Below are 20,665 nucleotides of genomic sequence, written 5' to 3' on the forward strand. Positions count from 1 at the left end.
CCGTCTTGCTCATGATGATTTGAAAAAAAACCAAAAAGCATTTTCTTTCACAGATTTATGATCTACACACAAAGCTGAGTAACTATTGTAAAAAAATGACATTACTTATTTTGTAGTTCTTCTAATTTACAGCCTGTATTGTAGCCCAGAGCTGAACTCACCATTCTGTAGGCTTCAAAGCTGAAATCCGGCAGTATTTCTTGCTGGCTCAATTTCTGCACTGAGCCTACTCTGAACACAAGCTCCTGAAGTTCATCTAAACTGTTGAACCTTCTACGCCGTTATAATATTACAGATCTGTGTGGGAGCCGTATGTATTATTTCTGGAATTTTCTCAACTATGCTAAACTTCGGATTTGATCATTTAAATACATGGCTCCCACAAATCTATTAGTGTTAGTTATAGATCAGTTTTTTATAGATCAGACTTGACAAGCTTGCTGACTGTTTTCTATAACCTTCAGAATTGTGAATGCTGCTCTGGAGTATAATATAGGCTGTAACTCAGGATCAGTAGAAATAAGTAATGCATGTACAGTGAGACTCAACTTTATACAGATTCTGTATTTAAGTTGTTTAATGGGATATATAACATGTATCATAGCGTATAACATTTAAATAAGGGTATGTGCACACAACAGGTTTTTCAGAGAATCCACGGCAAAAATCAGAGACTGACCCTTCGGATTTCTGCCACGGATTTGTATTTTCATCTGTTGTGGATATTATGTCACTATTTATGGTGTGGATTTTCCATTTAAATCAATGGGACGTGTGTTTTGGCATAGATTCCATTGTTTTTTGTGCATACCCGAAACCACACAAAAAGGGTAAGCCGTAAGGTAATGCAAATCAAGGAAGTAGCAGGTGTCGGTCGATAAGATCAAAATGTTGTTCAAGGGTGGATACGTTATCTGTGCTGGGGGGAGATGACAACCACTTCCAATCATAGGAGAGAAGCTCAATATCCATCTAATGCTTGACCGCTATAAGCTTGTTTCTTTTTTTTGTTTTTCACAATAATTGAACGCTTTCTTTTGCTCTTTGCAGGACCGCTCAGGAAGCGGCACTGAGGAAGACTGATACTTACAGAACATTCCGACATAACGCACCGTTTCATTCCACTGCGTGCCACCAGAACGCCTAATCTGCCACAACCCCCTTCGCCCTCTTCTCTTTCTGTAGGACGCTAACGGGTAGCCTGAAATGTAGTGAACTGTACAAAAATAAAATTCTTCCATATTTATATAACTGAGGAGTTCTAGGGAAGTACCGCCTGTAGCATCTTCTAAAAAGCATTAACTATCTGGCCGAACCACTAGGCCTCTCAGGATAGGTTAAATGGAATATGACTTTTGATTATATATAAATATATTTTTTTTCTATTATGGCAGTACTGTTTGAGTTACAGTATGGGAGTCACTGTAGTGTCAGCCGTGGATGCATGCCGTTAGCAATCCACTCATTAGTACTGTATTTTACAAAAAAAAAAAACAGGTCAAAATAAAAGCCGTGCCCCCGTCCCGTCCCCTCCTCGCACTGCACAGGGAGGGGCCCGGCAGTGGTAGCTGTATGTATGTGTGTCAGTGTCACTGGATTTCAAACAGTTATAAATTAAAACCAGATGAAATACCTCGCCCAGTTTGACTTGTATTTGTCTGTATACATTTTTCTTTTTTTATTGTCGTGGGACAAAATTTGTAATAAAATGATAAAGTCTTCGTAAAGAGAGGACAGATGGATCGGTCTGTATTGATTCTGGAAATGTTAACTAACTTTATATGAGGGGAGTGAAGACTAGTCGTGCATAGAGCTAGAGCTGTGAGCACGTTTACGTGGATTTATTTTATTTCTTGCTTAACCAATTCTGCAGGAGAATCCTTTCCTCTGGGAAAACTTGTGTGAACTGCTACTCCTACTACCCCTATGCAAAAATAATACTTGACAGTGCAGAACTCTTTATTCTCCTATATAGATAAGATCATGTCAATACCACGGGTATATTCAAACGCAGTAGATTTGTTACAGAAATTTCTGCCACCGTTCCTTACATTTGAATGGTGATGTTTCTGTGGCAGGTGCGTGGATTTCTGCAAGCTCCATTCAGATGAAGGGGACAGCTGGTCCACTACCCTTTTTGTCTTTCCTTTGATATAGTTTATTACTTCATACTCATAACTTACCCACACCCTTTTATAACCAGCACGAGCCTACAATATCTGAAGCTAGGGGGCGCTGGAACTTTACTGAAAAAGCTTCTTGAAGGAAATTGGTCAGAGCTGATTATTTCCCATCATGGTCTCATGTGCTGTGATCTCAATACTCTGTGGGAATTTGTATGTTTGACAAGAAGGTCTGGCTCGCAGTCTGCGTTCCAATTCATCCCAAAGATGTTGGATGGTGTTGAGGTCAGGGCTCTGTGTGGGCCAGTCAAGTTCTTTCACACCAAACGCCTCACATGATGCCTTTTTGGAGCTCGCTATGTGCACAGGGGAACAGTTGTGCTGGAATAGGAAAGGGCCGAACCCTAAACTGATACCACAAAGTTGGAAGCTAAAATTGTAAAAAATGTCTTTGTATGCTGCAGCATTACCCTTCACTGGAAATGAGGCTTAAGGGTATGTTCACACACACACACACTGTTTTCAGGCGTAATTCGGGCGGTTTACGCCTCGAATTGCGCTTGGAAAAAAAAACGTCTCGATTACGCCTACAAACATCTACCCATTGCTTGCAAGGGGTTTTATGATGATCTGTTCCCACGAGCCTTAATTTTACGCGTCGCTGTCAAAATACAACACGTAAAATGACAGCTCGTCAAAAGAAGTGCATGTCACTTCTTGGGATGTTTTTGGAGGCGTTTTTCATTGACTCCATTGAAAAACCGCTCCAAAAACATCCGTAAAATATGCTGCGAAAAACGCGAGTTGCTACAAAAAACGTCTGAAAATAATGAGCTGTTTTTGCCTGAAAACAGCTCCGTATTTTCACACATATTTTGCTAAGCCGGGTGAACAAACCCTAACACTTGAAAAACAGCCCCAGGCCATTACCCCCCCCCCCCCTCCTCCTCCACCACCATGTTACAGTAAGCGCTATGTATTCCACCCAGATTCTGACTGCCAGATAATGAGATGTGATTCGTCCCTCCAGAGACCGCTGCTCCAGAGTCCAGTGCTGGCGTGACTTACACTATAATTGTGTAATTGGTCTAAAGAGGTTCTGAAATATTGATGGCGTTTCCCCAGGACTATGGGGATCCTCACCAACCATGAGGATAAAGGGAGGCCAGGTGGCATTATATTGTTGTAGTTTAGCCCCATTCACTCAGTGGAGTTTGACGGCTGTTTTTAGTTTTGGGCTGCTTTGACCTAGGGCTATCAAAACAATATTTAAAGGTAAAGAACCCCTTTCTCACCAGACAGACCCTATAGGTTACAGCCAGACAGTTTCTGCCCAAAATCTGCTGGTTTCACCCTGTGCATTAGAAAGGGTGAAATTCGCTGAGCGTTTTAAAACCTGCAGCATGCTCTGCTTTTGGTGCAGATTTTTTCCCGCTACACATGGATGGGCTGTTGAAAACCCCATCAACTTGTATTGTACTGTAATATCGCTCCGACTTGCGATACGAAAGCTGCCACGTCTGGCTTCACCCTTAATGTTAGGGAATCCATTAGGCACCCTAACAACAAGGAATTATTATGGGCACCTTGTGAACAAGAATTCTGTCCAAGCTGAAAGGAGCCGACCTGTCAGTACCATCCTGAACTGCTGTCGGTTCCCTGTGCACAGCTTTTTGGCACACGCTGACTGACCTATTTGATATAACTCATGCATACTAGACATTTCTTTCTTACACCTTATGGCCTGTATGTGCCACAACCTTTGCCTCCCTTATTAAAGTATCTCTGTACAGATGTGTCATACGTGTTGCAGAACGAGATTAAATATGCTGCTTGTCACTGGCACCATTTATCCCCACTTTATTAATAGGGCCCCAATGGTTTCAATAACATAAGAGACTCAGGCCTGAAAGCTCACATGTGGTGATAATAATGTACTGCGGAAGCCAACAAGCCTCAATCCTATTATCGTGGTATTGATAACACGATCCAAACAAAACTGTACTAGGAGGCGGCGTTGACGGTCTAGGGGACCACACAATGATGATCGCTACATGATTACCAGAATCTCAATCCTGCTACAACTTGGAACGGTGAGCGACTTTCCATGACTGCGCTCTGATAGATTATATTAAAAGGCAACATCTCAAATTAATCTCATATTTCCATACTTACCAACATTTGTATTTCAAATAGCGGGACATGTAAGGACCCAAAAATACCCAGTTTTCATAGAAATTAACAAACCCTGTCCCTTTTATGCATGGCTCATAGGACAGTCCCTTGAAAATCAGGACTGTTGGCAAGTATTAATTTGTGAGCAGAAATTCCCACCAGTTCCCAAAACAAGAAAGCGGCAGATTCTAGATTCTGACTAACACTTTGAGTGTAATTCCCTTTGTTGATGGATCACAGTTTATTTCTGTTGCTACTAGTCCGTACCTCACTACTAACTTTTCACAGGCCGATAGAATTGAGAACAAGCGTGGTCATTATTTTATAGCGCTCACATGTAGATGACCATGGACTGGTCATGCAATCTGAATCACATGATGCCCCATTTAGTATTATTCTAGTTGTGCAACTCCTTTTGTGTCACACTCCAAGCAAACCTCTTATTTTTCCCTTTTTTTTTCTGGGTAATTGCTTTGATCAGAATGGCGATCACCCTGGACACCATATTTATTATTTCTTCTGACACTTGACATTTTCATAAAGTGGCTTTCAGCTGATTTGCACAAGCATTTTGCCAGTTTTATTCTATAGTTTTAAGCGATATTCCTCACAATTACATAATGGCACATCCCTCAGCTGTATTGGTACATTCCTATTGGTACAAACCTGACCTGACGGTCCTGACTTTAGCTGTTGTGTGTTGCTGTGAGTCTGATGTTGCTATGTAGCCTGAGCCTACAGTATATCATGCGGACGTGTGACTGAAGAACGTCTGAAATGTCCCAGTGTTGAAGCGGTTTACATAATGTGCAGATATATTTCTCGTTTGCCTCCGGCGATTGTCTTATGTCATAAATCTTGAAGGATACACGTCTTGCATAAACTGATACAGAAGAAGTGCAACACAGATGCCTATGCCTTTATATATATATATAGTGCTACCCCCACTTCCCCTGTAGATAGTGCCACTGAAGGTCCCTCTAGCAGAGGAATCCCCGGCCAGAGCATTGTGGACGCTGTGGTCGGGGACTCCCTCTTGGAGGACCCCCTGATGCCACTGTCCATATATGGACAGTGATGTCAAGGGCTTCGCCGAGCACAGCGCTTAAAGTAGCGCTGTGCCTGGGGAATTATCGGCGAGCGAAGGAGCTCCCTCTGCTCCTCCGCTTTAAACTTATTCTGAAGCAGGGACCTGATCATTCCCTGCTTCAGAATTAAGTTCAACTGTGTCTTTGCGTCCTGGGGATGCAAATACAGTTGACAATGGGACATACCCCCGCCCGGAATCCGGGAATGTCCCGCTGAATCCGGGACGGGTGGGAGTGTAGTCATCCGGGACTCCGTCTGGAGCGGAATCCCTGGCAATGCTATGACCGGGGATTCCGCTCCTAGCTCACATTTACCTTACCTTACCGCCAGGTGCTGCCGGAAGGTGGATGTGGCAGCACCTGGCGTTCATCCAGCCACAATTAAAATAGATAGGATATGGTGCCGGACCTACCTGGGATCCGGAACCAAAAACGCTACAGAGAGGTCCGGCGTCACAACTGATGTCCCCTGTGCCAGATCAGATCCCATAGAAAGCTATGGGATCCGTTCTAGCATCAGTTTACGCTGTTTCCGTAACTCCCGACCATGTAATCCGTAAGTGGCTGGGAGTCAGCATTAGCACAAAAAGCTAGAACGGGGTTTAGGGGGCCCTGTTCTAGAGACAGATGCGGGTCCCAGAGGTGCGACCCGCATCTATCTGACATTTGACGTATCCTGTGGATATGTCATAAATGTCCTTCATGGGAAAACCCCTTTAATCCTAGATGGATTCCCAGTTCTTTGGTCAATTGTATTCCACCTAATATATTAAATGGTAGAGATCTACCTAGATGGTATTTCTTTCCTAAGCTATCGGAGACGGATAGATAACTCTTCGGCTGGGCTCCCACGTAGTGTCAATTTTCCGCAACATTTACAGTAGCAGCAAAGTGATTGAGTTTAAGAAAATCTCATGCCCACACTACGAAAAAAAAATGCACCATAAACGTTAAACTGACCTGCGGTGCGGAAGTGAAATCCGCAGCAAATCCATTTCTGCTGTGTTTTTGTTGTTTTTTTCTGTTGCGGGTTTCCCCCATTGAATTCAAGGGGGATGCAAAACCCGCACAGAAAGCCAAGTGTGACTTTTGCGGCAAATAGCAGCGATTGCGCCGCAAAGATCACAAGTTCGGGGGGAAAATAAAAACCATACTTACCCAGAACGCTCTCCCTGCACTCTGGCCGCCTGGAATGACGTTTCATTGCATGTGACCGCTGCGGCCAGACTACGTGCAGAGAAGAGGGAGGGGGTAAGCATGGACTTTTATTTTTTTTTTTTGTTTTTTTTCCAGCGCTGGATTTGGCAGCGGAAATTCAGTTTGAAAAACAGAAGGTGCTGTGGGTTCCAGGTCTGATACGCACAGTTTTTACGCAGCGTATCCGAACTGTGGGAACCCTGCTTTAGTCCATCTCTTTTAAGGTAATGTCGGAGTCTAAGCCATCACCAGGTCCTGATGGCCTTTTTTTGGAGGTGTCTTCTAGATACACTGAGCAGTTGGGCCAACCTCTCCTAATTATGTTCATAGCAGCCCGAGAGTTGGCAACTTTCCCAGAATCTCTTTATGAGGCTACGATCGTGGTGCTCTTAGAACCACATTCCAAAGGGTTTTTTTTATCAGGTTTTAACAGATCCATTTCATCATTAAATGTGGATTATAAAAAATATTGAAAAATCTTGGCTAATCGCTTTAACTCCACCATTCTTAGCATAATCCACTGATGGATCAATCTGGCTTCAGGCTGGGCAAGAGCACCACAGATAATATCCGGAGAGTATGAGTTATTTCTCAGGTCAGAGAGGCTATGAACGATGGGCCTTGGATTCGCTGGATGCGGCCAGGCCTTAGATTCTGTGGAATGGCCATATCTACTCACAATGCTGGATAGATTTGGCTTGGGCCCCCAATTTATCAAATGGGTTTCCACTATTTATAAAACCTAGGGCCAATCTACTCGTCAATGTTCTACTTTCTTTGATTTGGGAAGGGGCACCCGACAAGGGTGTTCCCTATCACCATTGCGGTTTGCTCTGGCGATTGAGCCTTTGACTCTTTGGCTTAGACAGGACCACATATACCAAGGCATTTCCTTATATGAATGGCTGTCTTAAAACTTATTAGCTGGAATAATAGGGGCATGGGTCAGCCGAGGAAGAAAATGTTCTCACATATTAGGCAATTAACACCACATGTGTGCAAGAGACCAACTTAAAGAGGCTCTGTCTCCACATTATAAGTGTCCTATCTCCTACATAAGGAGATGGGCGCTATAATGTAGATGACAGCAGTGCTTTTTATTTTAACCCCTTAATGACCAGCCTATTTTAAACCTTAATGACCAAGCCATTTTTTACGTTTTTCCATCGTCTCATTCCAAGAGCTATAACTTTTTTATTTTTGCGTCGACATAGCTGTATAAGGTCTTGTTTTTTGCGGGACAAGTTGTATTTTTTAATAGCACCATTTTTATTAACTTTTTTTTGGGGGGCAATAGAAAAAAACCTGAAATTTCGCCACTCTTTTTCGCGTCTTAAATTAACGCCGTTTACCGTGTGATATAAATAACACTAACTTTATTCAGCGGGTTGTTACGATTGCAACGATACCAAATTTGTATAGCTTTTGTATGTTTTACTACTTTTACAAAATGATTTGTTTTTGTGTCTCCATATTTGAAGAGCCGTAATGTTTTTATTTTTTCGCCGATGCGGTTGTATGAGGGCTTTTTTTTTTGCGGGAAGACTTGTAGTTTTTATTGGTACCATTTTGGAGGAGATGCGACTTTTTGATCACTTTTTATCACATTTTTTTTTGTCAGGATTTACAGAAAACAGCAATTTTTCCATAGTTTTTTATTACATTTTTTACGGCGTTCACCGTGCGGGTTAAATAATGTAATAGATTTATAGTCGGGGTTGTTACGGACGCGGCGATACCAAATATGTGTAACTTTTTTACTTTATTTTGGTTTTCTAATAGTAAAGCATTTTGTAAGGGGAAAAGGTGGGTTTTTCATTTTTTTTTTTTTTACTAGTCCCACTAGGGGACTTTAATATGCGATTCTCCGATCACTATTATAGTACACTGCAATACTTTTGTATTGCAATGTATTACTGCCTGTCCGTTTAAAACGGACAGGCATCTGCTAGGTCATGCCTCCGGCATGATCTAGCAGGCATTCGCTCCAGGCAGACCTGGGGGCTTTTATTAGGCCCCCGTCTGCCATTGGAGACACAGACACTCGGCGATCTTATCGCCGGGTGTCAGTTGGATGAGAGGGAGCTCCCTCCCTCTCTCCAAAACCACTCTGATGCGGTGCACGCTATTGTGCACCGCATCGGAGGGGTTAAACGTGTGAGATCGATACTTATATCGATCTCACACGGCAGAGCAGGGACGCCCCCAGTCCTCAGCTACCTCTGGCAGCTGAGAGCAGGGAGATTTGACGGCTCCCTGCTCTGTTTACTTTATCCTGATGCAGTGCCGTAAAAAGGCTTATGCATCAGAATAAAGCCCGTTAGTGGCCGCCGTTAAAAGGCGTATTGGCAGTCACTAACTGGTTAAAAAAATGATCTATTTTCACCACGTTATTAGCGATTTTAGCTTTATGCTAATTAGTTTCTTAATGGACAACTGGGTGTGTTTTACTATTGACCAAGTGGGCGTTGTACAAAGGAATGTATGACGCTGACCAATCAGCATCATACACTTCTCTCCATTCATTTCCACAGCACATAGGGATCCTTTTAGATCGCTATGTGCTGTGTTTTACGAACACATTAACGATACTGAAGTGTTTAGACAGTGAATAGACATTCCACGGGATGTCTATTCACAATCCCTGCACTTCGCTAACGTTTCTGTGGTAGTTACAGCAGAGCAAGCGTAATCTCGCGAGATTACGCTGTAAATGACCGGTTACAACGAGATTACGCTTGCTCTGCTGTAACTACCACAGAAACGTTAACGAAGTGCCGGGATTGTGAATAGACATCCCGTGGAATGTCTATTCACTGTCTAAACACTTCAGTATCGTTAATGTGTTCGTATAAAACAGCACATAGTGATCTAAAAGGATCCATATGTGCTGAGGAAATGAATGGCGAGAAGTGTATGACCCTGATTGGTCAGCGTCATACTCTTCTGTACAACGCCCACTTGGTCATATAGTAAAACACGCCCAGTTGTCCATTAAGAAACTAGCATAAAGCTAAAATCGCTAATAACGTGGTGAAAATAGATAGTTTTTTTGTTTGTTTTTTTTTTTAAATAAAAAGCACTGCTGTCACCTACATTACAGCGCCGATCTCCTTATGTAGTAGATAGGACACTTATAATGTGGAGACAGAGCCTCTTTAACTCATGATACCGTTAAATTTCTAAATTCCACCCACACTTCTTATTTTAGTGGAGTATAATTACTAGTCCTTAAAAGCTTGAGGTGGGAGGTGACTCAGGTTTCCTCTGAACCCGATAGTCGTTATGTGTTATTGTCCATGCATATATCAACTGTGTGACTTATGTTCTATTGAGTGTATACATTCCCCTGTGACCGGTATGTCTATACTCCATTAGGCTGCTCTCTTCTAAGTTCAGTATCCTGCTGCAAGGGTTGTGTGTATGGGGGATTGCAATAAGGGGTTAAATACTTTGTTGTATAGACTGCAGATGGCCCCGCATATTGGGAGTACTCCCCCAGAGGCCACAGTCTTGAAAATGTTTTGGAGGAGGTGGGACGGGTGGATTTGTGGACATGCCGGCATGCATCTTATAGGGAGTATTCATGTTATTCATCAGTTAGGGGAGCCCTCCCTCTTATAGACTAGGCTTTTGGGAATGCATCTGTGTCGTTAGCAATTGCAGAAATCGGTTATACCGTAAGAAGGTTGTTAGAACACTCCCCATTGCGTTTGGAGCTGCAGATCCCTGGCGCTAATTGTAGGTCGAGTTGGAAGGTACACCCCTTTTTGTGTCCAACTCATTGGGGAGCAAGATAGAATACCTGACCAGCTGCAGAACTTCTCGGAACTAAACTCTACTACAGCTAGCTCTATCTTGATCTGGGAACCCTCAAGGCATATTCACGTGAATGCGTCTGTTCTACTATGTTCTTCATTAAAAGGGAGTCTGCTGGACATAAGAGGTTGGCCCGTGAATGTACGGACAGGGAGCTTGTAACAGACCCTAACAGACAGGCCTGGCTACAATCGGGTCATCGGTATTTGAGGCTTTTGCATGCGAAGGCCCAAAGAAAACTATTCTTTCCCAAACAATCTTACTTTCAGCTAGGCACTCAGTTTCGTTCACCAGAATAATTCCTCTCCTGTTATTCGTAAGATCACATCTGAGTGAGGTGACATTCTGATGAAGAATACCTTAATCCTAGATAGGTTCCGAGAGTTTTATGGTCAATTATATTCCACCCAATATACTAATGCTCAGGCTGACCTAGAGACCTACCTGAATGAGATTTCCTTTCCCCAGCTATCTGAGACGGATAAACAACTCTAAGGGCTTGTCCACACGTAACGGAATTGCTGCGTATTTTCCGTCCAGAATTGCGGACGGAAAATACGCAGCATATAGTAGCAGCAAAGTGGGTGAAGTTTAACAAATCTCATCCACACGCTGCGTAAAATGTCAAATCAGAAATTCATCTGCTGTGGAAAGTGGACTCAATTGCTGCGTTTTTCATAGAAAATGTCATCATCTCCCAACATTGAGAAAAGCACAGCATAATCCGCACCATTTTCTGCAGTAAAAAAAATGCAGGAAATGCTAGTTTTAACACAAATGCTGCAGAAATTCCGTTACATGTGGACAAGCCCTTAGACTCCGACATTGCCTTAATTGACCAAGCCATGTGAGGCAAGGCTAGGGGGAAATCACCTGGTCCTGATGGCCTTCCTCTGGGGTTATACTCTAGATCAGGGGTCTCAAACTCGGCCGGGTAAGTGGGCCGCATATAGAAAAAATGGGAAGTTGATTGATTGTTAGTCAATTAGTTATTTGAACTACTATAACACTACATTACTATAATAATACTACATTGCTATAACCATACTACATTGCTATAACCATACTACATTACTATAACAATACTACATTACTATAATAATAATACTACATTACTATAATAATACCGCTAGGTTTAAAATTTGAGATATTTCTCCACGTGCTTATTTCAACAATCCAGCTTTCCAGTTTAAGTGTCGCTAAATGCAGTCCGGCGGCTCAGTTAGCACACATGTCAAGATTGGGCAGCCCCTTTTTAGATAGTGCCGCAGTGCCCTGTGTGGATGCTGCCGCAGTGCCCTCTGTGGATGCTGCCGCAGTGCCCTCTGTGGATGCTGCCGCAGTGCCCTCTGTAGATAAGGCCACAGTGCACTCTGTAGATAAGGCCACAGTGCCCTCTGTAGATAAGGCCACAGTGCCCTCTGTAGATAATGCAACACACCCCTAGATAATGCCAGTGTCCTCTTCAGATACTGCCACACACCCACTTGTAGATAATGCCACAGTGCCCTCTGTAGAGGCTGCCACAGTGCCCTCTGTACATTCTGCCACAGTGCCCTCTGTAGATGCTGCCACAGTGCCCTCTGCAGATGCTGCCACAGTAATGTCAGGGGCTTGCCCAGAGCTGGAGTCCCGGAGTAGAGCCGCTTCTGGCACTCTGCCTGGGATTCCAACTCTGCTCCTGACATCACTGTCCATATATGGACAGAGATGTCAGGGGCAACTCCAGAGCTGGAGTCCCAGGCAGAGCGCTAGTAGGCTCTTCCTGGGACTCCAGCTGTGCTCCTGACATCACTGGGACTCCTGCTCTGGAGAAGCCCCTGACATCATTGTCGATGTATGGACAGCGACGTCAGAGGCTTCCCCAGAGTCCCGGAGCAGAGCCGATAATAGCGCTCTGCCCGGGACTCCGCTCTGGGGAAGACCCTGACACACTGTTCATATATGGGCAGCGATGTCAGGGAATTCCACAGAGTCCCGGAGCAGAGCCAACACCAGCGCTCTGCTCCGCTCTGGGGAAGACCCTGACACACTGTCCATATATGGGCAGCGATGTCAGGGAATTCCACAGAGTCCCGGAGCAGAGCCTGTACTAGCGCTCTGCCCGGGACTTCGGCTCTGGGGAAGCCCCAGACATCGCTGTTCATATGTGGACAGCGATGTCAGGGAATTCCAGAGTCTCGGAGCAGAGCCGATACTAGCGGCTCTGTGTCCCGCGGGCAGCAGATAACAGCCCCAGGGGCCGCATGCTTGAGACCCCTGCTCTAGATACTGTGAGAAGTTAGGCCTCATGCACACAAACGTGTTTTTGCGTCCTCAATTCACCCGAAAATCTGCGGGTGAATTGCGGACCCATTCATTGCTATGGGCCCAGGCACACGACCATGGTTTGCATGGTCCATGCACTGGCCGGGAGCCTGGACCACAAAAAGATAGGACATGTCTTATTCCGGGCCGCGATTGCTGTCCAGGCTCGTTGAAATCAATGTGCACGGTCCGTGATTTGAGGGTGGCCCGCGGATGATACTCCGCGGCCGTCCGTGCTGTAATCATGGGCACGGTCGTGTGCATGAGGCATTAGGCCCACCTCTCCTCATTATGTTCATGGCAGCCCAAGAGTCGGCAACTTTCCCAGAATCTCTTTATGAGGCTACTATAGCGGTGCTCTTAAAACTTGATAAAAAACACTTTGGAATGTGGTTCTTACAGACCCATTTCATTATAAGACGTGGATTATAAAAATATTGACAAGACTCTTGGCTAATCGCTTTAACTCCGCCATTCTTCACATAATCCACTCAGATCAGTCTGGTTTCATGCCAGGCAAGAGCACCACAGATCATATCCGGAGAGTACAAATTATTTCTCAGGTTGGAGAGGCTAGGGTAGGGGTGGGGTGATGGGACAGGACAGGACGATGGTCCTTGGATTCTGAGGAATGGCCATATCTACTCGCAACTGGATAAATTTGGCTTTGGCTCCCAATTTATCAAATGGGTTTCACCTATTTAAAAATTACTCCTGAGGTAAACCTATACCTCCCAACATTTGAAACAAAAATCGTGGGAAATGTTAAGCCCAGCACGGTCCAATAGCAATGCCCCCCAAAACTGCCCAAAATATGCATAAGTACCAACTCTTTTAAAGGGTCCACAGTCTTACGGCAAATGGGGCTGTTGGTGAGTAAACCTTAAATAAAGGGGAATTTTACGTGGCGTCAATGGTGGTTGATGTCCATAACTGAATACATATAACGTCACATTGTACTGTAGCTCAATGACACAGCTTTGTGACAGATACTGCAGAATTAATTTAGCAACAAGCCCACATCCTGCTGAAGATATGTTTCCACCATGTACTGTGATCTGTGTGCAACCTCTGAATAAGAAGGGATTGCACATCCTCATGCGAGCACTCACTGTACATAAGAGAGAAACAGTTGCTGGAATCTACTGTCCTTTGAACAATATGTGTTGCTACATCTGTCCTTTGATTACAAAGAAAACCTTGAAAGTCAGCGGTGTGACTCATGCTTCTTTTTCATTTAATCACTCTAAGGTCTCGTTTACACGAGCGTGATATACGTCCGTGTGAGGCGCGTGCTTTACACGCGTGTCGTACGGACCTATATAAGTCTATGGGGGCATGCAGACAGTTCGTGAGTTTTGCTCAGCGTGAATCCGCTGAAAAAAACTCACGACATGACCTATCTTTGTGCGCTGTTCGCGCATCACGCACCCATTGAAGTCAATGGGTGTGTGAAAACCACGCATGCTGTACGGAAGCACTTCCGTGCGAATTGCGTGATTCGCGGAACAGTTGTCAAACTCTGAATGTAAACAGAAAAGCACCACGTGCTTTTCTGTTTACAAACATCCAAACGGAGTGTCATAATGATGGCGGCTGTGCGAAAATCACGCAGCCGCGCATCATATGCTGATGACACACGGAGCTGTTATGTGCCTTTTGCGCACGCAAAACGCTGCATTTTTTGCGTGCGCAAAACGCACACGCTCCTGTAAATGAGGCCTAAATTAAAGGACAGTATGCAGAAACCGCCAATTTTAGCAGAACAGGGTGACTTTTTAATGTGCATGCGGGTGTCCCGACTCTCCCCCTGGCAAGATTGGATTTTAACATGCCCTGATCTTTTGTGAGATTCCTCTCTCCCAATTCAAAACTCATGGTGTAGGGGGCCCACTTTTGACGTGACTATAGGGCCTTTTTAAGTCTATATACGTCCCTGCATACCAGTGTTGCTATTAAATTAAATGGTACTTCCATAAATCCCATTCACATGTAGCAGTTAAAACACCACAATTTTTGGGCCAATCTGCAGTTTTGTCATGGTTATGTCACCTTTTTAAACCATTCACTTTAATTGGTAGAAGTGCAACTGCAAGCAACAGTGACGTAGGATTGAGATTTGGTTCCCACAGAAGAGGTTCTAAGGGAACACATTAGGAACACCTACTCTACCCATGCCAACTTCTTGGGGCAGTGTAACATGACAGCTGTGACCAACGAGGTGCTGGTTTAAGGGTCCTTTAAAAATAGGACTATATTGGCCGTGGCACAGTGGTAGATTGTGATTTTTTTGGGTACTTATTGTTTGAATATTGCAGGGATGAATAGTAATGGACTCTCTTTAGTTATATTAAAGACGCTCTGTCACCAGATTTTGCAACCCCTATCTGCTATTGCAGCAGATCGGCGCTGCAATGTAGATAAGAGTAAAGTTTTTATTTTTAAAAAACGAGCATTTTTGTTATGACCATTTTTGTATTTATGCAAATGAGGCTTGCTAAAGTCCAACTGGGCGTGTTTAAAGTAAAAGTCCAACTGGGCGTGTATTATGTGTGTTACATCTGGGCGTTTTTACTTCTTTTACTAGCTGGGCGTTGTGTATAGAAGTATCATCCACTTCTCTTCAGAACGCCCAGCTTCTGGCAGTGCAGACACAGCGTGTTCTCGAGAGATCACGCTGTGACGTCACTCACTTCCTGCCCCAGGTCCTGCATCGTGTCGGACGAGCGAGGACACATCAGCACCAGAGGCTACAGTTGATTCTGCAGCAGCATCGGCGTTTGCAGGTAAGTCGATGTAGCTACTTACCTGCAAACGCTGATGCTGCTGCAGAATCAACTGTAGCCTCTGGTGCCGATGTGGCCGACACGATGCAGGACCTGGGGCAGGAAGTGAGTGACGTCACAGCGTGATCTCTCGAGAACACGCTGTGTGTCTGCACTGCCAGAAACTGGGTGTTAACGAACAGAAGTGGATGATGCTGATTTGTCAGCATCATACACTCCCATTCCTAACGCCCAGCTAGTAAAAGAAGTAAAAACGCCCCGATGTACACACACAATACACGCCCAGTTGTACTTTTACTGTAAACACGCCCAGTTGGACTTTTACTTTTCAACACGCCCAGTTGTACTTTTGCAAGCCTCATTTGCATAAATACAAAAATGGTCATAACTTGGCCAAAAATGCTCGTTTTTTAAAAATAAAAACGTTACTGTAATCTACATTGCAGCGCCTATCTGCTGCAATAGCAGATTGGGGTTGCAAAATCTTGTGACAGAGCCTCTTTAAGTGTGTTTCACCTGAAATCATTCTTTGTCCTGTAATTTGAACTCTAGGCCAGTACCTGTCTAATTACACCGCATCCAGTTTAGATAGGTAGATTACCTGGGATATAATTGTATAGTGAGCATCCTGCTTGCTCAGTGGTGTAGTTGTGTATGGGGTTAATGATTTACTCTCTGTATATATAGATCTCCAAGATTCCATGCATAATATAAATATTTCCTTCCTATCTCTTTCTGGTGTAGGAAAGGGGATGAGCTACAGAGTGGTGTGATCCTTCGATAGACGTGTTTCCCTTCAGTTCCTGGTAACCACCACGTTTGTTCTCTAAGCCGCATACTTCCCTGTGCCCATGAACTTAAACAAAGGACAAAGCAGACTCTAAGGAAACACTGTTTGTAAACTTCTCTGCAAATCTTGTGTATAATAAATGTATGGGGTGCACCATGTGCACAACTTGTCCACCTCCCATGCTGAATCATAATACTGATACAATAACTAAGTCTTGTATAGATTTTTTTTTTTATTACTTGTATACTTTATAAATTTCAAAAGTCCACCTACAAGAGTTTATCCATCTGCACGAGGCCCAAACTGTTCAGTATGACCAGTAATATCTATGTCAAGAAGTGAAGAATATATTTGCCATCTTTTAAGAAACATCTGGTAGAAAGTACCCGAGGCAAATTTTAAGTTAAACAAGCCTGCCTTCAAATATCCTGACCATACTACCATAACGACAGCCTCAGTGCCCCATTACTCACTGTGCCCTTCTAGCAACCATAATTAGGACAGACATTACAGCCACAGAGCTCCTAATACAACCACTGTGCCTCATTACAGCCTCACTGTCCTCATAAAAATGTTCCTGTACTGCTCTCCTCCACTAATGTCGAAATTACAGCTCCCAACATTCCCTGACTTCCATGGACTGTCAAGGCATGCAGGGGGTTCAAGTCTTATTAAACACCTGGAGAGCCACAGGTTCCACTGAGAGACCACTGATTTTGGATATGGGGCAATGGTTTCCTCAAGGGCCTAAATTCTCAACCTGTGGAATGTGTATCCTAAGGGGTATGTGCCATTTCTCTAGGTGAACTCAAATGAACTAAATAGCCCAGTAATAAACTCTGCTTTGAATGATAAGGTGTTACAAGCCCGATGATTTGGAGGCATATACTACAATACTGCAATCACAATTCTGCAGGCTTCATAGCTGAAATCTAACAGCATTCCCTGCTGTCAGTGTCTCCAGAGCGCTCTAAAGTATAGTACACTCAGGGAAGTATCATTTTTTGCGCCAGGCACTGTACAGTACAGTACAGCTCCCCCTGCATTATAGGAGCTCAACTAAGCTGTTAGGGGCATGTCTGATGACAAGCTTGTTGCTGCGGGACAACTCTCTCGTACTGTAATCATGTTTTCAGTACGGGACAGTAGTTCCACGGAGAGGCAGGGACTCCTAGCGTCGTACATAACTGACGCTAGGAGCCCGGCTCCCTGCAGTGTTTCGGACCGGGACTTGCGGCCGAAATACGTTACGTCCTTTACGGACCGAACATGCTCGTGTGAATCCAGCCTAAGAGATCGTCCCTAGGTATCTGAGCCATGGCTGCCAAACTTGAAGGAAGAGCTCTTCCTTACCTGAGACCCTACAGTGTATTGGGTCATTTACCATAATCCAATTCAACTTAGTCTCCAAATGAAGAGGAATCACATGACTTTTCCAAGATGTAGCTAAAGCAATTTTGGCCGCCAGAAAAAGATACAAATTTATGAGAGGCTTTAGATAATCCAGGGACAGTCTCATTAAGTAACGCCTGTGACGGGGACAGGTGTCAAATTAATCTGAGTTATGGAATATAACATGTTAAAGATTCTCCGCCAAAACGAGCGTACCTTCGAGCAACCCCACCATATATGTAAATGATCTCCCACACATCCACAGTGTCTGAAACACAATGATGAAGAAGAAGGGAACATCTTGGCCAGTCTAGAGGGAACTAAGTACCATCGTAAAAATACTTTATAATTGGCTTCTACCAGCGAAGCGTTAATAGAAATTTTCGCAGTACGTTCTGCCATATCCTGCCATTCCCTTACAGTGAAGGATGTGTGTAAGTTCCTCTCCCACATAGACATATCCGACGGAGAAACCAAATATGAGTAAATATGAGACAAGAGGTGATGACCACTAGAATTATTCAAGCATAAATTTCCAAATACAGATGTACTTTGCAGAAACGATGCAGGTCTTAATGAGGTCCTTAATGAGGACATAAAATGGTGAATCTGGTGAAAGCGAAAAATCTCAGGGTCCGGCATGTGGTGGATAGACTGATAAAAATGACAGGGTTTTACGCCTAGTCTATCAAAAAGTGTCCAATTTAATACAGACCCTTGTCCAGCCACCATTGAAACGCTGACGGTTGCATTCCAGGAGCAAAAATAGGATTAGCAAACAATCTTGCTGCAGGCATGTGTACAGAACAGAGCCGAAACCTGTGACCTAGCCTATCCCACAGCGCCAAGGATGAAGAGAGGAGTGGACACAATACAGGTGGTCTGTGTTTGGGCTTCAACCATAACAACTGATCTACAGGAACATCAGGGGTAGCTGCCTGTTCAATAGAAATCCTAGGTGTTTGATTACAGCTACTATGGAGTGAGACTAAGAGGAGATACAGACGGACGTTGCGTTTTTGCGCGCACAAACAACGCTGCGTCTTGCGCGCGCAAAAACCATTTGACAGCTGCGTGTGTCATCCGTGTCTGATGCGCGCTGCGTTATTTTCGCGCAGCCGCCATCATAGAGATGAGGCTAGTCGACGCCCGTCACTGTCCAAGGTGCTGAAAGAGCTAACTCTTTCAGCACCCTCGACAGTGAATGCTGAACACAATATCGAAAAACCTGTTGAAAAAAAAGAAAAAGTTCGTACTTACCGAGAACTTCCCGGCCGTTGCCTTGGTGACGCGTCCTTGGTGACGCGCCTCTCGACATCGGGCCCCACCTCCCTGGATGACGCGCCAGTCCATGTGACCGCTGCAGCCTGTGCTTGGCCTGTGATTGGCTGGAGCTGTCACTTGGACTGAATTGTCATCCCGGGAGGTCAGACTGGAGGAAGAAGCAGGGAGTTCTCGGTAAGTCAGAACTTCGTTTTTTTTTCTACAGGTTCATGTATATTGGGATCGGTAGTCACTGTCCATGGTGCTGAAACAGTTTAACTCTTTCAGCACCATGGACAGTGACTATCTCCTGAAGTCGCGTACCGATAATTTTTTTACCGGGTTCGGCCAAAACGAGTTCGGCCGAACCCGGTGAAGTTCGGTTCGCTTGTCCGGCTTCGCTCATCGCAAAGACACTCCGTTTGGATGTTCGGAAACAGAAAAGCACGTGGTGCTTTTCTGTTTACATTCATCCTTTTGACAGCTGGTGCGCTGTTTCAGTCTGTTCGCACGGAAGTGCTTCCGTGCAACCTGCATGGTTTTCACGCACCCATTGACTTCAATGGGTGCGTGATGCGCGAAATACGCAGAGTTATTGAACCTGTCGCGCTTTTTGCGCAGCAGACAAACGCTGCGCAAAAAGCACGGACTGTCTGTACTGCCCCATAGACTTGTATTGGTCCATGCGTGCCGCATGAAAACCACGCGGCCCGCACGGACCGAATCCACGCTCGTGTGAATCCCCCCTAAGGGCGCGTCACCAAGGCAACGGCCGGGAAGTTCTCGGTAAGTACGAACTTTTTCTTTTTTTTCAACAGGTTTTGCGATGTTGTGTTCGGCATTCACTGTCGAGGGTGCTGAAAGAGTTAGCTCTTTCAGCACCTTGGACAGTGACGGGCGTCGACTAGCCTCATCTCTATGATGGCGGCTGCGCGAAAATCACGCAGCCGCGCATCAGACACGGATGACACACGCAGCTGTCAAATGGTTTTTGCGCGCGCAAAACGCAGCGTTGTTTGCGCGCGCAAAAACGCAACGTCCGTCTGTATCTCCCCTAAGGGTGTCAGACGAGCAGCATAATAATATTTAGTGAAGTTCGGTAAACCCAAACTCCCAGAGGCTTTAGGAGCATATAGAGTACTTTGTGGGACTCTACAACGTTTAGGACCCCAAACGAAGGACAATATAAGCCTTTGGAGGTCTTTTAAGAGGCAGGGATATCTATTGGTAAAGTGCGGAAGAAATAGAAGATTCTGGGAAGAACCGTCATCTTAATAGCTGCTATCCTGCCGAACCAGGAAGGAAGCATAGAAGCCCAATGCAATAGGTCTGTTTTAAATTTTTGTTTGAGAGGGAGGAAGTTTGTTCGAAAAAGGGTGGAACAGCAAGGAGTGAGGTGAACTCCCAGATAGGAGATTTTGTCTTCCCTCCATCTCAGCTCAAACTTCAGTTGTATAAGCTTGGCCATGGAATGTGGACCTCAGACTTGTCATGATTGACTTTCAGTCCTGAGATGTGGGAAAATTGGTCTACAAATCTGGGTTTTAACTGCGGATTATCTTTAAAAACGGCAGATTTGCCTAGTGTAAATCCTGACCATGTGAACAAACACTAAGGGTATGTTCACACGGCCTAAAAATCGGAAGCAGAATGCCTCCAAACATCTGCCCATTGATTTCAATGGGAAAACGGCGTTCTGTTCCGACTGAGATTTTCGCTGCGTTT

General features: G+C 44.6%; 1 protein-coding gene and 1 long non-coding RNA gene across 5 annotated transcripts in view; one reads left to right on the plus strand and one right to left on the minus strand.

The window, feature by feature from the left end:
- Window positions 1-1,637, plus strand: part of SMARCA4 (SWI/SNF related BAF chromatin remodeling complex subunit ATPase 4) — a 52,950-nt gene extending 51,313 nt beyond the window's left edge. For all 3 annotated transcript variants that reach the window (XM_075859009.1, XM_075859011.1, XM_075859010.1), the window contains exon 34: window positions 1,051-1,637. In XM_075859009.1, the coding sequence (XP_075715124.1) occupies window positions 1,051-1,083 (33 nt within the window). In that variant the 3' untranslated portion in view covers window positions 1,084-1,637. The remainder of the gene's footprint in view (window positions 1-1,050) is intronic.
- Window positions 1-20,665, minus strand: part of LOC142750166 (uncharacterized) — a 189,881-nt gene that overhangs the window by 61,247 nt on the left and 107,969 nt on the right. The window lies entirely within an intron of this gene.

The sequence above is a fragment of the Rhinoderma darwinii genome, chromosome 3 (assembly GCF_050947455.1).
Source record: "Rhinoderma darwinii isolate aRhiDar2 chromosome 3, aRhiDar2.hap1, whole genome shotgun sequence".
NCBI lineage: Eukaryota > Metazoa > Chordata > Amphibia > Anura > Rhinodermatidae > Rhinoderma > Rhinoderma darwinii.